The sequence below is a fragment of the Panthera tigris genome, assembly GCF_018350195.1.
Source record: "Panthera tigris isolate Pti1 chromosome D3 unlocalized genomic scaffold, P.tigris_Pti1_mat1.1 chrD3_random_Un_scaffold_66, whole genome shotgun sequence".
Lineage (NCBI taxonomy): Eukaryota > Metazoa > Chordata > Mammalia > Carnivora > Felidae > Panthera > Panthera tigris.
In genome coordinates, this window is record NW_024962168.1 from 1,070 (window position 1) to 22,012 (window position 20,943).

The 20,943-nt window shown below is 39.2% G+C and overlaps 1 protein-coding gene and 1 long non-coding RNA gene across 2 annotated transcripts in view; one reads left to right on the plus strand and one right to left on the minus strand.

Annotated features, from left to right (window-relative positions):
* The first annotated feature begins 408 nt into the window (after positions 1 to 408).
* On the plus strand, positions 409 to 1,337 carry LOC122236236. Its single transcript, XR_006214331.1, has 3 exons — positions 409 to 487; positions 598 to 727; positions 925 to 1,337. It is a non-coding gene; the product is annotated as an uncharacterized LOC122236236 (long non-coding RNA).
* Positions 1,338 to 2,198: 861 nt separating this feature from the next.
* LOC102965978 (ankyrin repeat domain-containing protein 26-like) overlaps positions 2,199 to 20,943 on the minus strand; it is a 105,775-nt gene continuing 87,030 nt past the window's right edge. The window contains exons 20-23 of the mRNA XM_042977124.1: positions 4,992 to 5,282; positions 4,239 to 4,456; positions 2,767 to 2,995; positions 2,199 to 2,222 (exon numbers count right to left, since the gene is read on the minus strand). Coding sequence (XP_042833058.1) covers positions 2,199 to 2,222; positions 2,767 to 2,995; positions 4,239 to 4,456; positions 4,992 to 5,282 — 762 coding nt within the window. The remainder of the gene's footprint in view (positions 2,223 to 2,766; positions 2,996 to 4,238; positions 4,457 to 4,991; positions 5,283 to 20,943) is intronic.

Consider the following 20,943-nt stretch of genomic DNA (forward strand, 5'->3'; position numbering starts at 1 on the left):
TACCAAGCCTAGAGTTCTATGCCAGTTACTTCCTCATAGTCAGGAAAAATACGTATATTTTTAAGTATAACTCAGAAAAACGAATACATAAAACTTTGTCATGTGGGCTCAAAAATGATTAGGTATGAGGCACACAATAGTAAGCTCTCTAACTAAATTACAAATTTTAAAGTCATGAATAAAAATAAAGGAACAGAAATTATGTTAACTCCTTTTAGTAGCAGTCAGTTTTTAAGCACAACTTTTTTTTTAAACCACAGGACAGAGAACTTGAGAGAGAGAAGCTTTAGGTGAAGCAAGCAAGCTGAATCTGAGGAAATTCTTCCTGAAAGAATGATTTATTTTCTTACCAAGAAATTTTTGGTTTATCAAAATCAATCAACAAATGAGGGAACCCATGGTGTGGTTATTTACAGCAAAATTTAAAACCCAACAGATTTCTCTTTCCCATCTAGCATGCTTCTGTCTAACCTCTCATCATTAGTTGGTATGTACAAAAGACACAATTCACTTTATTTATAATTTAAATCTGGTCAGAAATAATAGGTGAACCTTCACTTCTCACATTTGGACTTATCTCTCTCTCCCTCCTGACAGGAAGGGAGACTTACCTAACGGGTGAATTTGGAGAAGGAGCTAAGCAGTGCTTATGTGTTTCTGAATCTCCTCTTTGAAAAGATGTGCCTGCCCACAGTAACATGAATTTGGGTCTGCTCTCAGCTCTGTGGTAAGCACCCGGCCCCCGGGGTGGGGGTCAAGCATTTGTTTCCTCAATTTACAACTGTGTGGGGACGTGCCCAATTTGGGAGGAAGCCCAATGTGGCTAACATAACCTAAATCATATCCTCCAATTTGTTAGTGTGTATTAGTAATAAAGCTACTAAGTTTCTCTCCATCTCCCTGTCTCCTGCGTTCTGAATTTAGAAAGAGAAGAGCAGTGTTACTTGCCGCCTACCCAGTGTCACCTGTCACAGCTCCACCAAGAAAAATGACTAGACAACACTTACAGAAACATTCTCTTCTTCCTTGACTTTATAACTAATGTACATTGTTCAAAAGCAACGCCCACTCAAAAGAGAGAAAAAGTTGAAAGAAACCATTTTAGAAACAAACATAGAAAGTCAGACAAACTGAGGCCACAGAGGAATACCTTCCAAATGAAAGAACATGACAACACCTAAGAAAAAAAAAAAAAACTAACAAAACTAAGAAAAAAAACTAAGAAAAAAAAAACAGAGATAAGTGATGTACCTCATAAAGAGTTCAAGGTAAAGGTCATAAAGATGCTCAGTGAACTTGGGAGGAGAATGAATGGATCCAGTGATAACATCAACAAAGAGATAGAAAATATAAAAAAGAACCAATCAGAGCTGAAGGATACAATAACAGAAATGACAAATACACTAGAGGGAATCAGCAGCAGGTAGAAAGATGCAGAAGAACAGATCAACAATTTGCAAGACAGGGTAGTAGAAATCATCCAAGATGAAAAACAAAAAGAAAAAAGAACTTTAAAAGTGAGACTAGGTTAAGGGACCTGTGGGACAACATCCAGTGTAATAATACTTGCATTCAAGGGGTTCCAGAAAAAGAAAAGAGAAAGGGGCAAAGAACTCATTTGAAGAAATAAAAGCTTCATTTTAAAAATTCAAGTATTTTCTTGATTTAGCTATTTATAAAATGCTCTACAATCGTTCATCAAGAGCGATTCAATAAAAATTGAAACAAACGTGCTATAAGTCAAAAAAAAAGGAAAAAGAAAAAAGAGTGCCATAAGTAAGAAAGCAATTAAAGATGTATTCTCATGTAAGAAAATAGCAAAAATTTAACTTAAAAGAGAAATTAACCATTTTAGTGTTACAAGTTGATTTAATTCATAAAAAGGACTTACCGTGGATTCTTTTTTTTTTTTTTAAAGTAGCCTCCATGCTTAGTGTAGAGCCCAATGCAGGACTTGAACTCATGACCCTGAGATCAAAACTGAGCTGAGATCAAGAGTTAGATGCTGAAATGACTGACCCACCCAGGCACCCCCTTGGATTCTTTTAAATAGTAAACATTCATATGTCGTTAAGTGTTTGGAGGACGATCATTCACTGACATACAGGGGTGCAAAAACTGGATGATAGCAAAACCTTCAAATGTTTATGAACCACTGCCAACTGAAAATAAGTCTAAGCATCTAAGTGTACCTGTGGTCAGCAGGCAATAACATTTACTTTCTAAAATCAAATTTAAATGAAAGCTTTTCAAGAAATTTAACATGGGTCAGTTTAGTTATATTTATTGAATACAGTTAATACTAGGTGTCTCTTGTGGTACACCTGGGTGGCTCAGTTGTTTTCAGTGTCCAAATCTTGATTTTGATTCAGGTCATGATCTCATGGTTTTGAGACTGAGCCCCACATTGGGCTCTGTGCTGAGCATGAAACCTGCTTGGGATTCTCTTTCTCCCTCTCCTTTTGCCCCTCCCCTGCATGCACTCACTCATTCTCTCGCTAAAATAAAATAAAAATAAGTATCTCTTGGAAATGAGACAACAAGGGACTAAAAATATATATATATATATATATATATATATATATATATATATATTCACATATATATATATATATATAATTTACCTCAATTCTTTCTTAGCACATATAATTATGACTTTTACTTCGTATGTATTAGTTACTTAAACAACTCAGAATTTCACCAAATTAAAAGCAACAATTATATCAGATATCTGAAACCCAAAGTAAAACAGATAATATAACTAACCTTCCACAAGGAAGTCTCCCAGTAGTCATATGACGGCCGTGGTTTTAAGGTAGGAATCACCAAGTTTCCTCTTGGAGTAAGGTTTCCATTGAGCACTGAATTATTTTCAAAATGTCCACAATAAGGTGTTTCCAGGCCTGGGCTCATAGTAAGAGTCCTGAGTAAAGTTTGATGCTGCTGTCTCTCCGCAAGAAGTTTTGTATTGTTCTCTGACAGCCTCTCATTAGTCCTGTGAAGATTAAAAAACACAAATACATTTTCTTTTTCCCTAAATCATTCCTAAATGACTCACATCTTTTTAAGTTTCCATAATAGTAAATAGCATTTGCCATTGAACAGTGTTTTAACACTGAACATGTGACAGAGCACACCTACTATCTAAAATTATACTTTTAAAATTGTTCTAAAGAAATACTTATGTTTCCAGCGGGACCCCTAACGAACAATTCAAGTGAGGGAAGGGAGAGAAGTGGCTATCAGTGATGTACACGGCTTAATGAATAATACTTGCTGTCTTCTGGAATGGCTGTACCGGCAGGATCCTTCAGGATGCCATTATATATACATACTTATATTTCGTAAACCTGTTTACAGATATAAAAATAAACCATCCCTCAAAGTCATTTTCAAGCATTTGCTTTCACCACTCTTGTACATTTCACTTACTATCTCAAAGAAACTGAGCATTTGACACCGAGGAATCAGTGAGACCAACAAGCTCTAGGGGAGATAGTAGATGGCAGAGGTGTGATCAGAAAGAACTAAAACAGCTACAGAGGCAATTAGCTTATAACAGTTACCAAGGCACTGGAGGCAGAATCTGCCCTTTCTGTCTCCCTCCCACCATGGTGCTCGTTTTAGCCACTTTGGGAATTATACTCCCCTTCAGCCCTGTGTGAGTCTTTCTGTATTTCACATATATGCCATTATGTAAAGTAGAAAAAACATAAAGGATACTTTGTCTCAAGGCCCACTCTAGTAATAATACCAAAGTTCACAATCAAGAGAATAAATGTACCAAGCTGCCAGGATGAGTAGTAGTAGTAGTACTTGAGCTTTTAGGTTAAAGATGTCATCTTCCAAAAATGAACTCATCGACATTTCTATTTAGGGTACTTCTGGCAAGCAATTTTATAATAATATACTTCTAAATGAGAAAGCTTCAAACAATGCACTTAAAGACTAGCAGATCCGATCAATGGAAAATATACAGGGCGGGGGTGCGGGGGGGGCGGTGGGTGGGGGAAGAGGTCCTGTAAAACCAAAAAGAACCAAAAAGAAGAGGAGGGATGCAAACTGTCCTGGACTAACATTTCAAAGGTAAGTTCACTTAGAAACATCATTTTCCAAAATTACACGATCTAGTTGGCTTTCACTTCCTACTCATCTCATGATCTTGGCTCCACAGAAATTATGCTTTAGAGGCAAATTAATAAGCTAAATTTCTTGTCTATGATTCTGTTTTGGCTTACCTGTTCAGCTTATTTCTCAAGGACTTTCTAACTTTTAATTCTTCTAGGTAGAGTTGCCTGTAGGTTTCCAACTCTGTTTTAGTAGATTCTTCTTGAGACGTCTTCATTGTAGAGACCTGAGATTCCAGATCTTTAATTCTAAGTTCCATTTGACTTCTCGTTGAAGCATGAGCATTTTCTCTTAACTGGTCCAAGTTTTCTTGAGCTGCTGCTTGTGCCTAAAGCAAATTAACGGGACAGTTTTAAAATAGCTATAATCTGAATAATTAATTATACCTGTTTCCTTTAGTTCTGAGTCAATGATTCAGAGAGCAATTTTAAATGAAAAAAAAGCTCAAGTGTAAAATATTTATCATCAATGTCAACTGAATTAAATATGATTTATAAAATTAAAGTTCAATCATTCTTGTATTAGTATTCACGCAATCTGATAATTCAAATAATAGAATCAATGACAAAATTTTTAAAGTCGACAATAACCTTAAGAATAATCCAAGTACAGTGCAATTTTTAAATCATAATTTTTCTTTTCCTCTTAATAGTGAGACTAGTTGTTTAAATCATCATTTTTTCTTATCCTCTCGATTTAGTAGGAACAATGATGAAAACTGAACTCGTTCAAGGGACGAACAAATGCCTCCAGAAGTCTACAAATTACCATAAAGCAAGTAGAGGAAACCCATACAACACATCTATCCAAAATGGAATTTGCAGTGAAATGAATGAAAGCACATTACAGATGAATCAATTAACCTGTAAAAACAGGGTGACTTCGTGTAATTTTTCTACTATGTCCAGTCGTGCTCTTTCTTCAATCTCCCGTTTATACTGTTCCACTTGACTGCGCTCTACCATATTCATTTCCATAAATTGTTTCAATTTTACTACTTCTTGTTGTAACTTCTTGTTATCGCTCTCTAGTTTTTCACGTTCTTCTTCGAAAGCTTTCATTGATAATAACTCTTGTTGAAGAATTTGATTTTTTGCATCCAGGTGTAGACATTTTGAAGATGTAGTTTCCAGTTGTGTTGTAAGGACATCAGCCTGCATGAATAAAACACTATAGTTTGGAAGTGGAGTGAAAAGAGTCTAACCCAAAACTACTATCAAATTTTTTTTCAGATTTTAAGTAACCTCTAAGCCCAGTGTGAGGCTTGAACTCACAATCTCAACATCAAGGGTGACTGAACCAACCAGGCACTCAAAATGTTAGATAAACTCATTTGCAATAAAATGTTCCCTGTCTTAGAATGTGGACCCTTAAACAACTCAGAAAATCAAGAGCAAAGTTAAAGCCATCAGGTGTTACTGAAATAGATCTTTGCTATCATTGTCTTTACTACACAACATTTGCACTTGATTCTATACTTTTATTTTTCTATCATTCTTTCATATCTTTCTTTCATAAAATAAGTCCCCTCTTAGGAGAAAGTCTCTTAGCCCTTCCCCGATCTTAACACTCCATAATTTTTAAAGAAGTTTTAGCAATATCATATTGACTTATGTATGCCCGAGTTCAAAAATACGTCCCAAGATAAGACTCTGAAAATAAGACTCTAATTCATGAATCTACAAGTAATGTTTCTAATGCCACGGCCTTTTTCGGAGCTGCAAATGTTTTCATGCTAATTTGAACTGCGTTCCCGGGAGAAATAATTCTCCAGGTTAAGAAATCACATCTCCCAGTATAAAACTTTAATTGGATAATCCACATATTTTTTTGAGACAAAAACAAAATTAATTCAATACTGTTATCTTGTAATCCTTTGTTACTTTCTAGGAAATAAGAGATCATACTAAACAACAACAACAACAACAACAACCACAACAACAACAAAACTGGCTGGAGTTTCAGTGATGCTGAGTTGGGAAGGTCTTCCATCCATTATATATGATTGGTAAGACAAGGTGAGTGGATGTGGTCGTTTTATAAATTTGTTGATACTTCTGTGAAAATCCTGCCCCTTAAATATATGCTGGCTTCAGTAACTGGTTTCTAGTGAGCAGAATATGCAGAACTGCTGTGATTTTTAACGTTTTATTTATTTTTGAGACAGAGAGAGACAGAGCATGAACGGGGGAGGGGCAGAGAGAGAGGGAGACACAGAATCGGAAGCAGGCTCCAGGCTCTGAGCCATCAGCCCAGAGCCCGACGCGGGGCTCGAACTCATGGACCGCGAGATCGTGACCTGAGCCGAAGTCGGCCGCTTAACCGACTGAGCCACCCAGGCGCCCCACTGCTGTGATTTTTAAGGCCAGCTTGGAAAATGTGATACAGCTTCCATCTCACTTTCTTTCTCTAGGGAAGCTCACCCTTAGAACCCAGCCACCACGTTTTGAGGAATCCCAGGCTACCTAGTGAGTCTTCATGTAGATACTCCAGCTGAGACTAGCCAACGTCCTAGCCAAAGGCCAGCTTCAACAGCCAAACACGTGCATGAACAAGCCTTTAGATGATTCTAGTCTCCAGCTTCCAGTTATGCCAGCTGATGCCAAACGAAGAAGAAATGAGTTGCCCTACTATGCTTTGCCTAAACTAAAGATTGGTGAACAAGATAAATGCTGTTTTGAACTACTAGGCTTTGAGGTGGCTTATTATGCAGCAGTAAATTACTACCACAGATACTGATACTAAAAATGGTGTGCTGCTATTCAAAAAACCTAAAACTAAACTTCCTTTGAACCAGGAGGTAGGTGGAACCTGGAAAGATGTAGAAAAGCATAAGAATGAGACCCAAAAAGGGCCTCCACGAGACACTTAGTGGAAGCCTGATGGCCTGTGAAGAGGCTGACAGCAAGGGTTTCTAAGCAAGTGAAGAAAATGACACTGGAGGAAAGGGAAGTCATGCTACAAAATACCTGAGAGTAAACAGATAGGAAAGAGAAACTAAAGAAAGACTATGCAACTGAAAGGAACCAGGACTTAGTGGGTTCAAGTATCTGTTTCTCATTTACAGCCTCTCTACGTGTGGAACTATCAAATAATGCTGACATGAAGAAATGGCTTTTGGGTTACGAGAAAATCCAGGGTGCTACCAGGAAAACAGAAAGATTTAAGGTATGCCTCCAAATCTTTAGGGATCTTAAGAGTATAAGATTTTTTTTTTTTAAAGTAGGTTCCACACCCGACATGGGGCTTAAACTCAGCACCCAGAGATCAAGTGTCACATGCTCTACCAACTGAGCCAGCCAGGAGCCCCAAGAGTAGACGAATTTTAAAGGCATCGTCATATAAGAGCTTCACAGGAAACCTGAAGCGAAAAGCTGATCTCAAAAGGACTTGGGAGGGTCGCTTTGCTAAAACACGGCATGAAATCCAGTAATAATTACAGAAAACTAAAAAAAGGTAAGAGATTTATAGTAGCAAACATACTATTTGCTAGCTTGGACTAAAAGAGACCAAATCGTGCAAAATGAAAAGAGGCCTTTGGGTCTTAGAAGTCCCACAGGGAGGAAGCAGGATGAAAAAACAGCTGCAAATACAGGTCATTCCTTATGAAAAGGAAGGAACCAAGAGCTCAAAGAGTAAAGAAAGGGAAGAGACATGGAGAAAGTATTCCCGTGGTTAGGACTAAGTCCTAGCTTAAGAACTGACAGCATGCATCAGGCTATATTTCAAAACTCTTATGGACTAGGGTGCTTCCCATCTTCTTTTTCTGAATGGGAGAGTCTTCAGCAGTTGACCAGAATGTTGCATTTGTGAGTGGCAAATAACTGTCTCTTTTGTTCTCAAGTCCTCATATTGAGAACACTTGCACTCAAGGGGCTATACTTTAGATACCATAACCCAGGCAGCTTATCCCCACTGCACCTGATTAAGATGGTAAGATCTTGGACTCAAGCCTTGAACCTGATGCCATGATAACTGAAACTTGCAGGAGGTATTGGAGGGGGAGGGGAGTGAATGTATTTTTCAGGTGGGAGGAATACAAACATTTGTGGCCAGTGGGTAAATTATATTGCTTTTTAAAGGTGTCCATAGGTTTCAAATATTAATTCCATAAAAAAAAAGACCATGGTACAACCTTAGTGATTTGCTCCTAATGAACAGAATATGTGACTATGATGCTGTGTGTATTCCAAGCCTAGGTGACAAAAGGCGATACAGCTTCTGCCTTGCTCTGTATCTCAGGCTGCTTACTTGGAATCTAGCTCCCCATCTAGTGAGGAAGTCTAGGCCACAAAGAGGGTCTAGGTGTGTCAGTTTAAGTGTTTCTGCTGCCTCCTGAACTGCAGTCCCAGGCAACAGCCAGCATCAACAACCAGACGTTAGTGAACAAGTCTTCAAATGGATCCAGCCCCAAATCTTTCAGTTGCCCCACCTGAAGCTGAGCGGGGCAGACACTAGCTGTCCTGGCACACTTCTCCTAACAGATTTGTGAACAAAAGAAATCTAACCTTTGGGGAGTTTGTTAAGAAGAAACAAAAATGATAAATGGAACAGTGGATGAAAAAAAAGAGATAAGACACATAAACTTGTATAGGAGAAGTTGGTCTCCATTAAAGTAGGATGCAATAAATGTTAAGATTAATTTATTAACAACCAACCGTGCTAATGAGAAGAAGCAGATAACTAGAAGCAAGATCTAAGAAGTTTTTCTCTCAGTTTTTCCCCAGTTAGGATCATATTAGCTGTTCATTTTCCATATATGGCCTTTATTATGTCGAGGTATGGTTCCTCTAAGCCTACTTTGTTGAGGTGTGCTGCTATTCAAAACATCCATCATGACCATATGGTCCTGTCAATCGATGCAGAAAAGGCCTTTGACAAAATTCAGCACCCTTTCTCAATAAAAACCCTTGAGAAAGTCGGGATAGTGGGAACATACTTAAAGATCATAAAAGCCGTTTATGAAAAGCCCACAGCTAACATCATCCTGAATGGGGAAAAACTGAGAGCTTTTTCCCTGAGATCAGGAACACGACAGGGATGCCCACTCTCACCGCTGTTGTTTAACATAGTGTTGGAAGTTCTAGCATCAGCAATCAGACAACAAAAGGAAATCGAAGGCATCAAAATTGGCAAAGATGAAGTCAAGCTTTCACTTTTTGCAGATGACATGATATTATACATGGAAAATCCGATGGACTCCACCAAAAGTCTGCTAGAACTGATACATGAATTTAGCAGAGTTGCAGGATACAAAATCAATGTACATAAATCAGTTGCATTCTTATACACTAACAATGAAGCAACAGAAAGACAAATAAAGAAACTGATCCCATTCACAATTGCACCAAGAAGCATAAAATATCTAGGAATAAACCTAACCAAAGATGTAAAAGATCTGTATGCTGAAAACTATAGAAACCTTATGAAGGTAATTGAAGAAGATATAAAGAAATGGAAAGACATTCCTGCTCATGGATTGGAAGAATAAATATTGTCAAAATGTCAATACTACCCAAAGCTATCTACACATTCAATGCAATCCCAATCAAAATTGCACCAGCCTTCTTCTCGAAACTAGAACAAGCAATCCTAAAATTCATATGGAACCACAAAAGGCCCCGAATAGCCAAAGTAATTTTGAAGAAGAGGACCAAAGCAGGAGGCATCACAATCCCAGACTTTAGCCTCTACTACAAAGCTGTCATCATCAAGACAGCATGGTATTGGCACAAAAACAGACACATAGACCAATGGAATAGAATAGAAACCCCAGAACTAGACCCACAAACGTATGGCCAACTAATCTTTGACAAAGCAGGAAAGAATATCCAATGGAAAAAAGACAGTCTCTTTAACAAATGGTGCTGGGAGAACTGGACAGCAACATGCAGAAGGTTGAAACTAGACCACTTTCTCACACCATTCACAAAAATAAACTCAAAATGGATAAAGGACCTGAATGTGAGACAGGAAAGCATCCAAACCCTAGAGGAGAAAGCAGGAAAAGACCTCTCTGAACTCAGCCGTAGCAATCTCTTACTCGACACATCCCCAAAGGCAAGGGAATTAAAAGCAAAAATGAATTACTGGGACCTTATGAAGATAAAAAGCTTCTGTACAGCAAACGAAACAACCAACAAAACTAAAAGGCAACCAACGGAATGGGAAAAGATGTTTGCAAATGAAATATCGGACAAAGGGCTAGTATCCAAAATCTATAAAGAGGTCACCAAACTCCACACCCGAAAAACAAATAACCCAGTGAAGAAATGGGCAGAAAACATGAATAGACACTTCTCTAAAGAAGACATCCGGATGGCCAACAGGCACATGAAAAGATGCTCAACGTCACTCCTTATCAGGGAAATACAAATCAAAACCACACTCAGATATCACCTCACACCAGTCAGAGTGGCCAAAATGAACAAATCAGGAGACTATAGATGCTGGCGAGGATGTGGAGAAACGGGAACCCTCTTGCACTGTTGGTGGGAAGGCAAATTGGTGCAGCCACTCTGGAAAACACTGTGGAGGTTCCTCAGAAAATTAAAAATAGACCTACCCTATGACCCAGCAATAGCACTGCTAGGAATTTCCCCAAGGGATACAGGAGTACTGATGCATAGGGGCACTTGTACCCCGATGTTTATAGCAGCACTCTCAACAATAGCCAAATTATGGAAAGAGCCTAAATGTCCATCAACTGATGAATGGATAAAGAAATTGTGGTTTATATACACAATGGAGTACTACAGGGCAATGAGAAAGAACGAAATATGGCCCTTCGTGGCAATGTGGATGGAACTGGAGAGTGTGATGTTAAGTGAAATAAGCCATACAGAGAAAGACAGATCCCATATGTTTTCACTCTTATGTGGATCCTGAGAAACTTGACAGAAACCCATGGGGGAGGGGAAGGGAAAAAAAAAAGAGGTTAGAGCGGGAGAGAGCCAAAGCATGAGAGACTCTTCAAAACTGAGAACAAACTGAGGGTTGAGGGGGGGTGGGAGGGAGGGGAGGGTGGGTGATGGGTATTGGGGAGGGCACCTTTTGGCATGAGCACTGGGTGTTGTATGGAAACCATTTTGACAATAAATTTCATATATTGAAAAAAAATAAAATAAAAATAAATAAATAAAATGAAAAAGAAAACATCCATCATGAATGGATGTTATAGTTTGTTATAGTTTGTCAAATTATTTTTCTGCATCTATTGCAATGATATGATTTTATGCTTTTTTTGAAAATTAATATGAGGTATCACATTCATTGATTTGCAAATATTGAACCACCCCTGCAAACCAGGGATAAATCCCATTTGGTTACACTGAATGATTTTTTTTAATGTTTATTTATTTTTGAGAAAAAGCACAAGCAGGGGAGGGACAGAGAGAGATGGAAACACAGAATCTGAAATAGGCTCCAGGGTCCAAGCTGTCAACAGAGCCTGAAACTGGGCTCAAACCGACGGACCATGAGATCGTAACCTGAGCTGAAGTTGGATGCTTACCTGACTAAGCCACCCAGCTGCCCCTGCCCCTGGTGAATGATTTTTTAATGTATTGTTGGATTCAGTTTGCTTATTTTCTTGAAGATTTTTGCATGTTCATCAGAGATGCTGGCCTGTAATTCTCTTTGCGGTGTCTTTATCTGGTTTTGGTATCAGGGTAAAGCTGGCATAGAATGAATTTGGAAATTTCCCTTCCTTTTATGTTTTTCTGGAACAATTTGAAAAGGACAGGTTAAACTTTTTCTTTTTTCTTTCTTTCTTTCTTTCTTTCTTTCTTTCTTTCTTTCTTTCTTTCTTTCTTTTTCTTTTTTGGTATTAGCTCTTCTTTACATGTTAAAATTTACATCTGAAGTCATCTGGTCCTAGACTTGTGTTTGTTGAGAGTTTTTTGATTCCTGATTCAGTTTCCTTGCTGGTTATTGATGTTTTTTTTCAAATTTCTATTTCTTCTTGTTTTAGTTTGGTAAGTTATATGTTTCTAGGAATTTATTCATTTCTTCTAAGTTGTCCAATTTGTTGGCATACAGTTTTTCACAATATTCTCTCATAAATGTTTGTATCTCTGTGGTGTTGGTTCTTATTTCTACTCTCACATTTGTGGTTTTATTTATTTCGGTCTTTTCTATTTTCTTGTTGATTACTCTGGCTAACGCCTTATCAGTTTTATTAATTTTCACAAAGAACCAGCTCTAGGTTTCATTGATCTGTTCTAGTTTTATCTGTTTTTTGTTTGTCTATCATTCATTTCTGCTTTAATCTCTTTTTTAATTTTATTTTGAGAGAGACCACACATGAGTGGGGGATGGGCAGAGAGAGAGAGAGAGAGAGAGAGAATCCCAGACAGGTTCCATGCTGCCAGCAGAGAGCCTAACACGGGGCTCGATCTCACTACTGTGGGATCATGACCTGAGCCAAAATCGAGAGTCAGACACTTAACCAGTGAAGCCACCCAAGGGCCCCCTGCTCTGATCATTATTACTTGCTTTCTTCTGCTGGCTTCAGGCTTCATTTGTCGTTCTTTTTCTAGCTCCTTTAGGTGTAAGGTTATGTTGTTTGAAATTTTTCTTGCTTCTTGAAGTAGGCTTATATTGCTTTGTACTTCCCTCTTAGGACTACTTTTGCAGCATCTCAAAGGTTTCAGACCATTGTTTTCTCATTTCCATTTGTATACATGTATTTTTTAAAATTTCTTCTTGTATTTCCTGCTTAACCCATTCCAGTGTAGTAGCACGTTATTTAACCTGCATGTATTGTTTTTTAATAATTAAGGCCTGTTTTTTGTTTGTGATCCATTCTTGAGAATATTCCATGTACACTTGAAAACAACGTGTATTCTGTTTTAGGATGGAACGTTCTGAAAAAATCTCTTAAATCCAATCTGGTCCTGTCTGCCATTCAAAGCCATTCTTTCTTTCTTTCTTTCTTTTTTTTTTTTTTTTAATATATGAAATTTATTGTCACATTTGCTTCCATACAACACCCAGTGCCCATCCCAACAGGTGCCCTCCTCAATACCCATCACCCACCCTCTGCTCCCTCCCACCCCCCATCAGCCCTCAGTTTGTTCTCAGTTTTTAAGAGTGTCTTATGCTTTGGCTCTCTCCCACTCTAACCTCTTTTTTTTTCCTTCCCCTCCCCCATGGGTTCCTGTTAAGCTTCTCAGGATCCACAAAAGAGTGAACACATATGGTATCTGTCTTTCTCTGTATGGCTCAAAGCCACTCTTTCTTTGGTGATTTTCTGTTAAGATGTATTTTTTGGTGATTTTTTTAACTAAGATCTATTGATGTAAATGGGGTGTTAAATTACCCTAGTACTGTATTATTATCAATTAGTTCTTTTATGTTGGTTATTGTTTTATGTACTTGAGTGCTCTCATGGTGGGTGCATAAATATTTACAATTGTTAGATCTTCCTATTGGAATTATTATGATATAGTAGCATTCTTTGGCTCTTGCTACAGTCTTTGTTTTTGGTTAAGTTTATTTATTTTGAGAGAGACAGAGTTGGGGAGGGACATAGAAAGGGGGGGAGAAAATTTCAAGCAGCCTCCATGCTGTCAGCCTGGAGCCCAACATGGGGCTCAAAGCCACCAGCCATAAGATCATGATCTGAGCCAAGACCTAGTCGGTCGCTCAAATGACTGAGGCACCCAGGTGCCCCACAATGTTTGTTTTAAGGACTCTTTTGTCTAACAAAAGTATCGCTACTTTTTCTTTTAACGTGATAAATTTTTCTCCATCCCCTCGTTTCCATTTGTTTTGAATAGAATTTATTGTCAACTTGGCTAACATACAGGGTGTACAGTGTGCTCTTGGTTTTGGGGGTAGATTCCTGTGGTTCATCACTTATAGACAACACCCAGGGCTCATCCCAACAAGTGCCCTCCTCAATGCCCACCACCCCCTTTCCTTTCTCACCCACCGCTCCCCCCATCAACCCTCTATTTGTTCTCTGCATTCAAGAGTCTCCTATGGTTTGCCCCTCTCCTTCTCTGTTTGTAACTACTTTTCCCCTTCCCTTCCCCCACGGTCTTCTGTTAAGTTTCTCAAGTTCCACATATGAGCGGAAACTTATGATATCTGTCATTCTGTGACTTATTTCATGTAGCATAATACCTTCCAGTTCCATCCACATTGCAACAGATAGCACGATTTCACCCTTTCTCCTTGCCAGGTAGTATTCCAGTGTATATATAAACCACATCTCTTTACCCACTCACCAGTTGATGGGCATTTAGGCTCTTTCCACAATCTGGCTGTTGTTGAAAGCACTGCTTTAGACATTGGAGTACATGTGCCCCTATGAATCACCACTCCTGTATCCTTTGCATAAATTCCCAGTAGTGCTCTTGAGGGGTCATAGGGTAGTTCTATTTTCAATTGTTTTTGAGGAACCTCCGCACTGTTTTCCAGAGCGGCTGCACCAGTTTGCATTACCACCAACAGTGCAAGCATCCCCTCACTTTTAATCTGCAGGTGTCTTTATGTCTAAAATGAGGTTTTTATAGGCAGCATACAGATGGGTCGTGTTTTTTAATCCATCCTGTCACCCTAGGTCTTTTGGTTGGAGTGTTTATTGCATTTATATATAAAATAATTATTGACAGGTATCTATTTATTGTCATTTTACTACTTGTTTTGTGGTTGTTTCTGGAGATTTTCTCAAATCCTTTATTGTTTTTCTCTCTTTGATGTCTTTCTAATTTGCTTTAATGATATATTTGGATTTCTTTCTCTTTATTCTTTGCATGTTTATTAGTGGGTGTTGGTATATGATAAGCATTAATTTGTATATCACCTCCTCTGCATGTAGCAGTCTATATTAAGTTGATGGTCAATGAAGTTAGAACTCATTTTTTTTCTCCTCCCCATGGTTTAGATAAGCTATTATATTGTACATCCTTTTTGGGGGCATTCCTTGACTGATTTGTTTACAGAAATATACATTTTTACTGCTTTTACATTTTCTGCCTTTATACTGTCACTTTTGATCTCTCCTTTCCACTCAGAGTTCCCGATAATATTTCTTACAGGCTGATTTAGTGGTCACAAACTCCTTCCATTTTTGTTTGTCTGAGAAGTTCTTTACCTCTCCTTCTATCATGAATGATAGCCTTACTGGATAGAGTATATTTGGCTGCAGATTTTTCTCATTCAGCACTTTGAATATATCATGCCTTTTCCTTATGCCTTGCAAAGTTTCTATTGAAAAATCTCCTGCTAGCCTTGTGGGTTTCTCCTTGGAAGTTAATGACTTGTTTTGCTGCTTTTAAGATTTGTAGCAGTGGGGCGCCTGCGTGGCTCAGTCGGTTAAGCATGACTTGATCTTAGCTCAAGTCGTGACCACGCAGTTCCTGGGTTCAAGCCTCCAGTGGGCTCTGCACTGACAGCACAGAGAGAGTGCTTGGGATCCTCTCTCTCTCTCTCTCTCTCTCTCTCTCTCTGCCCCTCCCCTGCTTGTGTCTGCGTTCTGTCACAGAATAATCAAAAGCAAAAACAAAACAAAACAAATAACAAAACACTAAAAAAAAAGATGTTAGCAGTATATTTTGCAAATTTAATTACAACATGTCTTGGGTGTTGATTTTGATGGAAGTTCTCTGTGTCTCCTAGATCTCAATGTCTGTTTTCTTCTCCACATTAGGGAATTTTTCAGTTATTTTGTCTTCAAGTCAATTATCTGTCCCCTTCTCTCTGTCTTCTTCTTCTGGGACTCCTATCATATGAATGTTTTTACATTTGACGGAGACACCGAGTTCCTTAAGTCTATTCTTCATTGGATAATTCTTCTTTGTCTTCTTCAGCTTCATTGTTTTCCATTACTTTGTCTTCTAGGTCATTAATTTGCTCCTCTGCTTCTTCCAGCTTGCTGTTCATTTTACTGCACTCTTCATCTCTGATCCTTGAACTCTTTTATGTCTGTGGTAAGGGTCTCACTGATGTCTTCCATTCTTTTCTCAAGTCCACTGAATATCCTTATGATCATGGTTTTAAATTCTCCATTAGGCGTGCTATTTACATCTGTCCCATTTCGGTGTCTGGCCATGGCCTTATCCTGTTCTTTCATTTGGATAAATGCCTCTGTCTTTTCATTTTGTCTAAGTATCTGACAGCTTCTGTGTCTTAAAGAAGCCAGTTATGTCACCTGCTCCCGAAAGTAATGGACTGAGGAAAAAGACGTCATGTAATGCCTAGGGTCTAGCACTTCAGGGAGTGTCACCAGTGTGTGCTGCATGTGTCCTGCTGTTGTGTTCTGGCTATGCTATCCTTCAGGCCAGTCGTCTGCAGAGGCTCTCCTTGCCTGGTCTGGTGAGTGTTTGGTCCCTGACCTGAATGTAGTGAGTTTTAACTAGGTGTGCTCTGGTCTGCTTAGGAAATGAGACCTGTCACCACCTCTACTGGAACTGAGGCCAAGGGAAACCCTCTGGTTGGGAGATGTAGTGTGGGCAGGTGTTTGTCCTGGTCTTTTGGGGGAGGGGTCTGCTGTGCTGCAACTCAAGCAAGAGTGATTGAGAAGGGTAGTTCCACCAGAGGGCAAGGGGGTGGTGCTTGGTGTAAGCAAGTTAGGTAGCCAGTGTTAGCAATGCACTGCTTCCTGCAGGTGGCTTTATGTTTGTGGTGAGGGGCAGGAGAAGGAGATGGTGCCAGCCAGCGGCTTTGTTCCTACAGACAGGTCTCTCTGAACTTTGCCTCTGAGGGACGTGCTCTGAGAAGAGCAAATAATCTCCCCACTGTGTGCCCCAGGCACTCTTCAGATCACTGTATCCATGCTGTATGCTCCCACGTTGTTTGCCTGCCCTCTGCCCAAGAGCAGTGCAGTACCTCAGGGCTCTATCCCAGCTAAACCGGATGCCCTTTAAAACTCCAGACTTTAAGCACTACTGGTGGCAAGAACTCACGCAATTCAGTCCCTCTTGTTTTCCAAGCCAGTGGGTATGGGGAAATGTTCTCTTTGTGCGTTCCCCTGTGCGTTCCTCTCTCTCTCACCCTTATCCACAACCTCGACTCCCTCCCCTCTGCAGCAGCCAGGATCGGTTTCTCTTCTAGACGACATTTCTGCATCAAGGACCTTCTTTGATGTGGCCTCTTCTCTCCCTTTTGTTGTGGAGTTTGTTCTGTCAGTCTTCAGGTCGATTTCTGGGGTATTCAGGGTGAGCTGATTGTTATCTAGTTGTATTCGTGGGATGAGGCAAGCCTAGAGTCCTCCTACTCCTCTGCCATCTTCCTGTGTCTAAGAAAGTTTCCTAAGATTCCCTTCACTTACAACAATTCTTACAAGTAGGCAGGAATGCCTCTTTAGAATTTCCCCTCAAGTGAAGGTAGAAGCACAGAGACATATGATTTGAAGCACAATAGTTGAAAAACTAGAAAGAGTCAATCTGATAACCAAAATTGGGCCTTTGATCTGATTTCAATTAAAGGGAATAGGCAGCTTTGAGTATTTTTTAATCCATTGAATACTCAATCTTCATTCTCCTTCCCTCAGTGAGGAAATAAAGAGAATGTTATGAAATCATTTTTCATCTTCTCAGTAGCACAACAAATGTACTGTCCTTTAGCACTACTTCAATTAACTGCACATTCTCCTTTACCTTACTCCAACCTTGCTTGTGGGGGGAGGTAAGACCATTTCATCTTTGTGTTGTCCCACAATGCTTCTCCATATCATACAAGCTGGCTTCAAAAATTTTTTGTCATTCAAATTACCAATCTACTATTTGTCTCTGATAAATCAACATAATACTACCTCACTTTGTACAGCTGAATTATTTGAATGATGTAATGTATATTCCATTAATTATATGCTGAGCTATAACGCATAGCTATGCATATCTTTCTATTTAAGTGAAAGAAAGCCATACAGGCTACTGTGTTTTCCAAGAATGTAGGATCTGTGCCAAGAATAGGATTAACACCAGTGTTACACACAAGAACCAGGTCAGAAGAGGATCTCATTGTGAATTGCAAGATGATGGATTAGCAAGATTGCTTAACAGGAAAGAGGAATAGCCCAGAGTTAATCTTTTCCTTCCTAGATGGTGAAAAGTATGGGTGAGTCTATGCATTATAATGAGAGAATAAAATATAATGAAGTAAGTGGTAGACTGAGTCAAGACATCCTATGGCCAAGATTTGATGGAAATGAAAGTTGACAGCACTGACTGAGAGACTAAAAGTTGGCACAGGCAGGGAACATGGGTGGCTCAGTCAGTTGAGCCTCAACCTCTCAGGTCATGATCCCAGGGTCATGGGATCAAGACTCCTGTCAGCCTTCACACTAAGTGTGAAACCTGATAAAAATTATCTCTCTTCTCTCTTCTCTCTCTCTCTCTCTCTCTCTCTCCCACACACACACCCACATCCTGCTTGTGTATGCTCTAAAAAACAATAAAATAAATAAAATAAAAATATAAAAATAAATAAGTAAATAAGTAAATAAATAAATAAATAAATAAAGTCTGAACACACTAAAGAAAGAGCATTTTAACTTTTTGAGCCTGACTTCACATCGAGTCATGGGGTCAGCAAGGCATAGGCTGGCGAAAGGGTCCTTCAGGAAGCAAAAATCTCTATAGGTGCAAAGTTAAGTTCTACTACATTGACTTTTTATTATTACATAAGTGACTGGTAATTTGCAAGATAACTAGGAAAAAGTTTTCATAAAATTTGATACGGTACTGGCATAAGGACAGACATATAGACCAATGTATTAACATTGAGAATCTAAAAATAAACTCTCACGTTACAGTGAACTGATTTACCACAAGGGTGCCAGACAATTAAATGGAATGAGAATAGTTACAGTATTGTAACAATTGTAACAAATGGTACTGGGACAAATGGATATCCACATGCAAAGTAATAAAATCAGACCTCTACCCCATAGCATATATACAAAATTAACTTAAAATCTAAGAGCTAAAATGATAAAATTCTTAGACAAAAGCTGACGTGTATATGTTTGTGACTGGATTTGGCAATGATTTCTTAGACATGACACCAAAAGACAAAAGCGGATTAAGTTTACTTCATCAAAATTAAAAACTTCTATGCTTCAAATATCACCATCAAGAAAGTGAAAAGGCAAGTGACTAAATAGGAGAAAATACCTGACAATCCCATATCTGCTAAGGGATTGGTATGTAGGCTATTTAAATAACTCTTCCAATAATGAAAAGACAATCCAATATAAAAACGGGCAAAAGAATGGATTAGTTCTTTCAAGATGATATAGAAATGGATAATAATCACGTTCAAAGGGAGATGTTCGGGGTGCCTGGGTGGCTCAGTCAGTTAAGCTTCTGACTTGGGCTCAGGTCATGATCTCACTGTTCGTGGGTTCGAGCCCCGCATCGGGCTCTGTGCTGACAGCTCGCAGCCTGGAGCCTGTTTCAGATTCTGTGTCTCCCTCTCTCTCTGTCCCTCCCCTGCTCACACTGTCTCTCTCAAAAATAAAAGAGACATGTTCAACATCATTAGTTATAAGAAAATGCAAACCAAAAACCACAAGATGCCATTTCATACCCACTAGAATTGCTATCATAAAAGCAACAGATAATGACAAACATTGGCAAGAACCAGGAAAACGGGAACTCTCAAAAACTGCTGATGAAAATGTAATGTTGCTGCCACTTTGGAAACAGTCTGGCAGTTCCTCAAAAGGTTAAACTAGAAAAACAATTTTTCTAAACATATTTGAGAGAGAGTGCACAAGTGGGGTAGAGGGACAGAGGAGAGGGAGGGAGAGAACCCCAAGCAGGCGCCAGGCTCAGGGCAGAGCCCAATGTAGGGCTCGATTCCACAACCCTGAGATCATGACATGAGCTGAAATCAAGAGCTGGCCACTCAACCGGCTGAGCCACCCAGGTGCCTGCCCCTCCTCAAAAGGTTGAAAAAACAAAACAAAAACAAACAAACAAAAAAGGTTTATTTAACAGAGTTACCATATGAACCAGCAACTGTATTTATAGGTATATACCCAAGAGAAATCAAAACATGTTCACATAAAAAGTTGTTCATTACACAGAAAATAACCTCAAAATGGATGAAAGACCTCAATGGAAGACAGGAAGCCATCAAAATCCTCGAGGAGAAAGCAGGCAAAACCCTCTTAGATCTTGCCTGCAGCAGCTTCTTATTCAAAACGTCTCCGGAGGCAAGGGAAACAAAGGCACAAATGAACTAGGGGGACCTCATCAAAATAAAAAGCTTCTGCACGGCGAAGGAAACAATCACCAAAACGAAAAGGCAACCGACAGAATGGGAGAAGGTATTTGCAAATGACATATCAGATAAAGGGTTAGTATCCAAAATCTACAAAGAATTTCTCAAACTCAACACCCGAAACACAAGTAATCCAGTGAAGTAACGGGCAAAAGACATGAATAGACACTGCTCGAAAGAAGACATCCAGATGGTCATACAAATCAAAACCACACTGAGATACCACCTTGCGTCTGTCAGAATGGCTCACATTAACAACTCAGGCAACAACAGATGTTGGCGAGGATGCAGAGAAGAGGATCTCTTTTCCATTGTTGGTGGCAATGCAAGCTGGTGCAGCCACTCTGGAAAACAGTATGGAGTTTCCTCCAAAAACCAAAATGAGACCTACCCTACCACCCAGCAATTGCACTACTAGGCATTTATGCAAGGGATACAGGTGTGCTGTTTCAAAGGGACACATGCACCGCCATGTTTATAGCAGCACTCTCAACAATAGCCACAGTATGCAAAGAGCCCAACTGTCCACTGATGGATGAATGGATAAAGAAGATGTGGTATGGGGCGCCTGGGTGG